This window comes from Bison bison, unplaced genomic scaffold (genome assembly GCF_000754665.1).
Source record: "Bison bison bison isolate TAMUID 2011002044 unplaced genomic scaffold, Bison_UMD1.0 scf7180017864196, whole genome shotgun sequence".
NCBI lineage: Eukaryota > Metazoa > Chordata > Mammalia > Artiodactyla > Bovidae > Bison > Bison bison.
Window position 1 is genome coordinate 28649 of NW_011494768.1, and position 8258 is coordinate 36906.

General features: G+C 43.7%; 1 protein-coding gene across 1 annotated transcript in view; it reads right to left on the reverse strand.

Annotated features, from left to right (window-relative positions):
- Nucleotides 1-357: 357 nt before the first annotated feature.
- Nucleotides 358-8258, reverse strand: part of MACROD2 (MACRO domain containing 2) — a 2254506-nt gene continuing 2246605 nt past the window's right edge. The window contains exons 15-16 of the mRNA XM_010844154.1: nt 761-905; nt 358-499 (exon numbers count right to left, since the gene is read on the reverse strand). Of these exons, the coding sequence (XP_010842456.1) occupies nt 358-499; nt 761-905 (287 nt within the window). The remainder of the gene's footprint in view (nt 500-760; nt 906-8258) is intronic.

Below are 8258 nucleotides of genomic sequence, written 5' to 3' on the forward strand. Positions count from 1 at the left end.
AAGAACCAAAACCCAGGAGCTGCACATCAGGTGATACAGAGTGAGCTGCCCATGAAGCCTTTTAGGAACCTCCCGGTGGTTGAACACACACTTTAAAGAGGCTGAAGCCCAGAACAGTTTGCTAAAATAAGGTTGTGATATCATAGTGCTATTTCCCCCATTTTCTAGAACTGCTTTTATTGTTACAATATGGCTGGTACAAAATATAAATTCACGAGGGAAAATAAGATAAAATGGTAGGAAGACAAAGGACCATTTTTTTTATGTTCTGACCGCTGGTCGTGGCAGCTATGATCCCTGGCATATGCTGAGATAAGAAGTGAGTGCCAGTGGGTGCAGAGTCTCCAGCACAAAATATCACAAGATGCGGGTTCCGTAGGAGCCCTTCAGAGCGGGGAGTCTGGAGGTCAGCTCTCTGCAGTGAGGCTGAGTGGCGCTGCTCGGTGGCCCACACGCATCGGGACCTACCAGCTCATCTGGTGCTCTATCTTGTCTTTTTCTAAGGTGAGATTTTCATAATGGTTAATCATCTTAATAAAGATGCCAATGATAATGTAGCTTATATTAAGCAAGGACCTCAACCCTGACAACTTAAAATCAAGTACAGCAGAGGGAAAAATGGGACTTCTGCCATTATAAGATTGATCCCACTGGGAATGACCTAGAAGGATTAAAAAGAGTTACTAGTGTGTCTCTCCGTAATTCCTTACAGTTACTGATTTGCCGGAATCCAAATTTCTATTTGTCCTCAATTCAGCACTTCTGCGAGGGTAGCTCCTTGGGGTTTTTGAGTTTCTCTACAGGGCGGGTGTTGGAGGGAATGATACAGAGTGAGGTGGGGGATGTTGTTTCCGTCTCCTGCTTGATAACATGTTTGAGCCCAGTGGTAATAACTGGAAGAAGTTCTAGGAAAGATAAAACCTCAGAACAAGGATCACAAATAAGGAAATGGAATTTACAATACTTTCTAAGTCTTTACATCTCCTAGCCAAGGGATCATAATTTCCATGCTCCTGTGCTTCTATACAGTACAGTTTCCCATGTTTCTGTACAAATGTACACCATGACTCTGATGGTCATGTTACTTAAGCTGCAGAGTTTATTATTTGGCCGAGTAAAAATAACGTCTCAGGGAGCACACAGATCTACCCGCAATGAATGCTTTGTTCGTTACTTTTGCAGGCCCAGCTTTGCCAGACTCTGGAGGTGTTTGCACAGCCCTGTCAAGTCTGCTTGGGGACAGAAGCAGCTGTGACAGATGTATTCTCATGACACAGCACCTCTGCCAGAAGCCAAGGGCTGCGGGGTGTTTTTCTTGATCAGCTGCATCCCTTTCATTAGGCCTCTTACTATCAAAGGTGTTGGCAGCTAAAGGAACACTACTGAACTTCTAATGGGGCGCACGTTGGGAGGATGAGAGGAGCTGGGTGTCTCTCTGGGTGCCCCCGTGGCTCCACATCGTGCTTGTAGCAACCAAGGCAGTAGATTAGCCAAGTCGGTACAGGGAGGATGGCAGTATTTGATCCCTGTTTCTGTAGTTTTCAGATTTCTCACTGCTCATCACAAAAAGGTGAGGATTTTCCTTGGCTTGGAGTATGGGCTTTTGTTCAGAATAATGATAACAATAATAATAACATAGAGAGTTGACTGTGTGTCTGGCACTACTGCTAGAACTTCATACATATGAAATCCTATGATCTTTATAAAACTATCCTCTGAGGTGGGTGCTATTTTTAGCCCCATTCCCAGATGGAGAAAGCAAGTCCAGGATAGATAACTTGTTCCTGGCTCATTAGAGAACAGCTTGCCTACGAGCTCAGGGAGTCAGGCTGCAGAATCAGGCTGGGATCTTTCATCACCCAGGGAGAGATATTCATACAGAGTTGCCAGGGCTTGAAGCAATTTCTTAAAAAAAATAAATCTCTAGGCTTTGATTTGACAAATGAAGGTCGGGACCACTGTGTGCAATTCTATACTCATGTTTTGAGAAAGAAGATTGGAAAATCTAGCTTGCTTAGAGGGACACAGCCAAGATGATGAAGGGTTTGGAAAGCTCATAAGACAAGGGGTATCTGGAATAAATACGAAACAAACCAAGTGGCTAACAATAGACACGGGTCGGGGAGTCTGCAAACTGCCTTCAAATAGTCAAGGTGCTCTTGCCATATGGGCCAGACTCACTGTGGTTCCCCATGCAGGACAGATCTGGGAAGAGTGAGCAGAGGCCACAGGAAAGTCAAGTTCATTTATGAGCACCCAGAGTCAGCTGAAGATGGAAGAACCACTATTAAGGGCATGAGCTCCCATCAGATGCATCCTGTAGCAGAGCTTACAGCATCTTCTGGGAAGGAAGAGGGTCTGTGTGCCTCAGGGCAGGAGGTTAAACTGGGTGGCCTCCAGGGTCAATTCCAGCTGCAAGACTGACCGGAGGATGACTTCACCATTTCAGAAAGGAGTTAAGTTGAAATGCAGCAGACACCTCCTTGAGTATCATCGCTATCAGCCACAACCTCCTGGAGCAGTGTTGGGGCCCAGGACAAGCCAACCCCAAATGTGCCTCAAAGACACGTTGATTATTGTGAAGTTACTAAGAAATGGCCACTGCAAGAGGGTCACTATGACCCTCCTCTCTGTCTCCTTGAAAGCAGGAAATAAATCTCTCAGATGAAAGGTATATTCCCTGCATCTTGCCAGACATAGGGGATTTCAGGCTGAGAAGCCTATATAAACAAATATTGTTACTTTTTTAATATCCCAAGGCCAACCTTTGTTTAATTCTCTACTAATTAAGCACCCAAACCTAAATTTTTTGTCCTGTCAATTCCTCTCAAATGTGTTGTTTCTTTGTTTAAAAAAAACATAAAAGCTGCCTGCTTTGGCCGTATCTTAGGCACTTTCTATGAGGTCTCTAAGCACACAAATTAAGATTTGTCTCTTTTTTTCCCAATTACTGTGTCCAGTGTCAATTTTATTATTAGTCTAGCCACGAGAGTGTAAAATAGTAGAGGGAGGGGATTTTCTTCTCCCCAGCAGCAGCTTAGAGTGGAAATAAGGCTGGGCCACAACTCAGGCAACAGAAGTCAGGTCTTCTGCCTTCATGTGTGACCCTCAGAGGCACTGACTCTGCACACCCTTAATTTCTATAATTTCAAGATGGAGGAAAACGAATATCATCATTTTGGAAATTTCTGACATAGAGATGCTGGCCCCAGAGTTTTCTGAATAAGCATCAGTGTTTTGGAAAATGGGCTGGACCAAGGTTATCCCACCCCCAGCACTCTGGCTGATGACAAAGCTGTTGTCTAAGCTGCAACAGAAGAGCATTTCTGCATATTTGCTGGACATCCTTGTACATCTCTGTATCTTGCTATAAAATGAAGGTCTCACCAGTAATGTCTTTTCCTTTCTCTTGTTCTTACTTATTTTGTACCCATACAATCAGTTTCATGATCCAGAACTGTCCCCCTGGTCGGGATAGTCTAGTTTCTTGGCCCTACTGTGTTCTAGGCAACTAATAAAATACTTTACTGTAATTAAGTTTTCTTCTATACAAAACTAACATTTATGAAAAGCATCTATAAAAGATCAAGTTCCTATTTGTCCTACCTTCAGAAAACTCTTGTGAAAGAGCTTACGGATTTTTTTGTAAGTCCATTAAATGTTAGGTCCTATTTTGGAGACAACAGTAAGATCATTTAAGTGATCCTAAGTGTTTGCAAGCCTTACTCCACAGTATAACACTGCTCAGAACACACTTTTCCGTGTTTGCAAAGAAACTTCCCCCTAATTCCGGATTGTCCTGTCCTCCATAGGTGAACCATATACATAAAATCTCCCGTATAAGCACATGTACCTAGCTATGCATCACTACTTAAAAAAAAAAACAACAACAAAAAAAACAAACTAATTAGTTCGCTTGAGACTAAAAAAAAAAGTCATTCTAATCAAATGTTGGCATTAGTTCCTTCTATGTGAAAAAGATGCTAATGGATTTATAAAGAATGATTCCCTTTTACCCAAATCTTGGTGATGAGAAACAGATATGAGACCACAGTTAATCATCCCAGCACCCAGCACCTGAGACTTGGAGATCCCACATGAGTGCTCGGGGAACACGCGCATCTCAGGATTCAAGGAGGCGCCTCTCCTAACAGCCCACGAAAAATCTGTGCTTCACACACTTAGCTTAAGTGCTACTTCACTCCACTGCAGTAAAAATTGAGTTTCATTTGGTCTCAAAAACTTGCTTTCTCCAAAGTATGAGGGAAAAGGGCTTGGGCTGTGGGGTCAACTGTGGTGGTACATGTGACTGTTTAGAAATAGAGGGGTTCAGCATCTCTCTGAGAAATGAAATATTTCCTGTCGTATCAATAAACAAGGATGTCACAACCATCAGCGATTCCAGCACCTCACTGTGAGTTCCTGAGCCCTAAGGGCACTCAGGGAGGAGAATATCTGCCATCCAACAGCCATTTGGCTGCAGCCACTCTATGGGGAGCCCAAGGGAGCTCAGGATGCGGGAAAAACACAGGACTGGCCCAGAATAGCTGAGCTGCATATGAAAGGAATAGGTTCAGTGAGCCCAGATTCTTGTATCTTCCCATACACGGAAGAGTGCGAAATTCCTTAACTTGGGATATCTGATTTTTCTTGAATTAGCAATAATTTTTTGATGTTCAGACTACCTGCCCTTTGTTGCAAAACTTCTAGATAACCTGGCTCCTCCCCTCGCCTCCTTAGAGCAGTTCTCTCAGGGCTACTTGAGATGCTGTCTCCTGGGCTTGCCATCCTAAAAATGCCCACCAAATAAAACATAAATCTTAACATTTAGGTTGTGAGTATTTTTTTTAAGTCGACAACTCAAAGGCGGGGTGCAAATCAGGATTGTGGTTAATTTAGCCTTCATAGCAAATGCTTAGAACTACAAAGAAGGTTTACCAGCCAATTTTCAACCACCAAATGATAAAGCATTGAATGAAACGGCTAAGAAATTTAGCAAACAAACTGTTAGCCATTTGGGAGTAACTTAAGGGCTACCCCAAAGCACTCCTTGATTGAAATCCATTAAAAAGAACCACTGACCTTGAGAAGATAGCTTAGATATCCCACCTATCCAATAATGGTCCACAATAGAGCTCCAAAGCCCTGGGGCCCTCATGAATATTCTGGGAACTAAATGCACCAAAAGAAGGAGAGATAGGGAGGAAGAGAGAGGTCTTTGCTTCTAAATAATAGCGGCTCTCCTGTGGTTATGCCTAGCCTTCCAGGATCCCTTTTCAAGCTCTTTATTGAAATTGCTCAGGTCTTTAACAGATCTCCCGTGAGGCCTCAAAAGCCTTAAGCTAATTACATTTGGCTGAGATATGCTTGATGAGATGGGAAAAATATAAAGCTATTGAAAGGGTGAAAAAAAAAAAATTCTAACCATCTGCTGGTGGTGTTGCTAACAGAACAATAGGTGAAGAGACACAGGGCAGCGAGCCAGAGTGGAAAGGCACAGGATTTCTTTAATTACTGGGTCAGTGAGGCTGTTACTGCTTGGAATGGTGGGTAAGGCAGGGCAACCAGGCTTTAGAGGGCTAAGCAACCAGGCAGTGCTTAGTGAATAAACACAGCCAAACAGCAACAGCAAGAAAGGGATGCATTTTCTGAGGGAGAAAGGGGAATTAGGTCAGCTTGGCTTAGCAAAGCACTCCTAGCTAGATATCACAGGTATTTTGTGGAAAGGACAGAAAGAGATGCTCCTAAAGGGGAAATAGGTTTCAGCCCAACCTCTGTACTTCCTTCCAGGTTATCTGTGATCCTCAGAGGCAGTTTCTGACTCAGCCATGGCAAAGTGTGTTCTCTTTCGATGCTCTGAGCCAGACAGTTGCTTCTGTTATACTTGGCAATCCAGGTGAGCAGCCTGTGTTGAGCTTTCAAATCAATGCCCCAGGTGTTGATTCAATATGGCAACAGCTTATGTACATTGCTCTAAAAGCCCTGCTCCATTTTTTTCTCCTTTAATTTTTTTTTTTTTTAAATAACTAATCCCCTCAAATTCAGCTGAGAAAATGTTAGATCTTGGAAGACAAACTGACTTAAATCAGAAAGGGGACTGCTAAATCAAAGTTTATTTTTACCTGTGTGTGTGTGTACAGTAATGCCTGAAATTGAACAGCAGTTTCTGCCCCAAACCCTATTTTTGTTCTTTTCTTCTTCAGATTTTACAGAGGGAATGCATTTTCTGTTATTGTACTTTGTCTTGATTCTGTGTCTGAACATGGGTGAAACTATGAAACTAACAGCAACATGTTTTTATTTTCTTCATTATTTTCTTTTCATCAGACCCAGGAAAGGATGACCCCTTTAGTAGGGAACCCATTTTTCAGATGCACACCATTCAAATGTATTCTCAGGACGCTCTTGGAGTGCCCCCATCTGCTGCCTAATAGAGTCCTTTCCTGCACTTTGCTAGCTTAGGCACGTAGCCTCTATGTTCCCTCTGGCACATTGCCTCCCAGATCTGCCCTGTGGGAGGGATGTTTTGTGTCAGTGATCAGAAAAAGGGCACAAGTGGGAAGAAAGGAGCTGATCTCAGACCAACAGGGGTTTGACTTGACAAGAGGTCTCATCCATCCAGTCTCCCAGCTGCAGGTCTGGGAGTCCAGGATGATGCAAAGAGTCCCTCTCCTCTCTCAGAGCCTGATGCGAGACAGCTGGTGTAGATAATGAACAAGAGCTTTGCCAGTGGTTCTCAAAATACGGTCCCTGGACCGACAGCATCAACATCAGTTGGAAACTTGTTAAAAATGCAAACTCTTGCCTGCTTGTCATCACAGACCCTCTGAATCCAAGCTTGAGATATAGGATCCAGCAATCCATTCTTTTACAAAGCATTCAGATGAGCTGGATCTACTGAGGAGTATATTCTCTATCTATGGCACCCCACTCCAGTACTCTTGCCTGGAAAATCCCATGGATGGAGGAGCCTGGTGGGCTGCAGTCCGTGGGGTCGCTAAGACTCGGACACAACTGACTTCACTTTCATTTCTCACTTTCATGCATTGGAGAAGGAAATGGCAACCCACTCCAGTGTTCTTGCCTGGAGACTCCCAGGGAAGGGGGAGCCTAGTGGGCTACCGTCTCTGGGGTCTCACAGAGTCGGACACAACTGAAGTGACTTAGCAGCAGCAGCAGCAGCAGCATCCATCTACATCTGTCTCTACCCACCATCCTATCATCCTTCATTCATCCATCCAATCATCTACTGTCATGTTTAAACACCCCACCCTCCAATAAAAAATAAGGCAGAGGGAAAGGTTTAATGGGTTTTTAAAAAATAATTGTCTAAATTTGGATAGGAAATACTGGAGTAGTGGTTGTTAGGGAAATAAAATAGAACTCGACTTGTTCAGGCTTCAGAGGCAAAAGAGCAGAGCAGGCCTCTGACCTTGCTTCTGACTTAACCTGGACTCTGCCCTGACCACTGCTGTGGGTGTCACCACACCTGCTTTGAGGGTCAGGTTCAGTTTAGTTCAGTCGTTCAGTCATGTCTGACTCTTTGCGACCCCATGGACTGCAGCATGCAAGGCCTCCCTGTCCATCACCAACTCCCGGAGCTCACTCAAACTCATGTCCATTCAGTCAGTGATGGCATCCAACCATCTCATCCTCTGTCGTCCCCATCTCCTCCTGCCTTCAATCTCTCCCAGAAGCATGGTCTTTTCAAATGACTCAGTTCTTCGCATCAGGTGGCCAAAGTATTGGGGTTTTAGCTTCAGCATCATTCCTTCCAATGAATATCCAGGACTGATTTCCTTTAGGATGAACTGGTTGGATCTCCTTGCAGTTCAAGGGACTCTCAAGAGTCTTTTCCAACACCACAGTTCAAAAGCATCAATTCTTCAGTGCTCAGCTTTCTCTATAGTCCAGTTCTCACATCCATACGTGACTACTGGAAAAACCATAGCTTTGACTAGATGGACTTTTGTTGGCAAAATAATGGCTCTGCTTTTGAATATGCTATCTAGGTTTGTCATAAATGTTCTTTCACAGAGCAAGTGTCTTTTAATTTCATGGCTGCAATCACCATCTGAAGTGATTTGGGAGCCCCCCAAAATAAAGCCTGTCGCTGTTTCCACTGTTTCCCCATCTATTTGACATGAAGTGATGGGACTGGATGCCATGATCTTAGTTTTCTGAATGTTGAGCTTTAAGCCAACTTTTTCACTCTCCTCTTTCATTTTCATCAAGAGGCTCTTTAGTTTTTCTTCTCT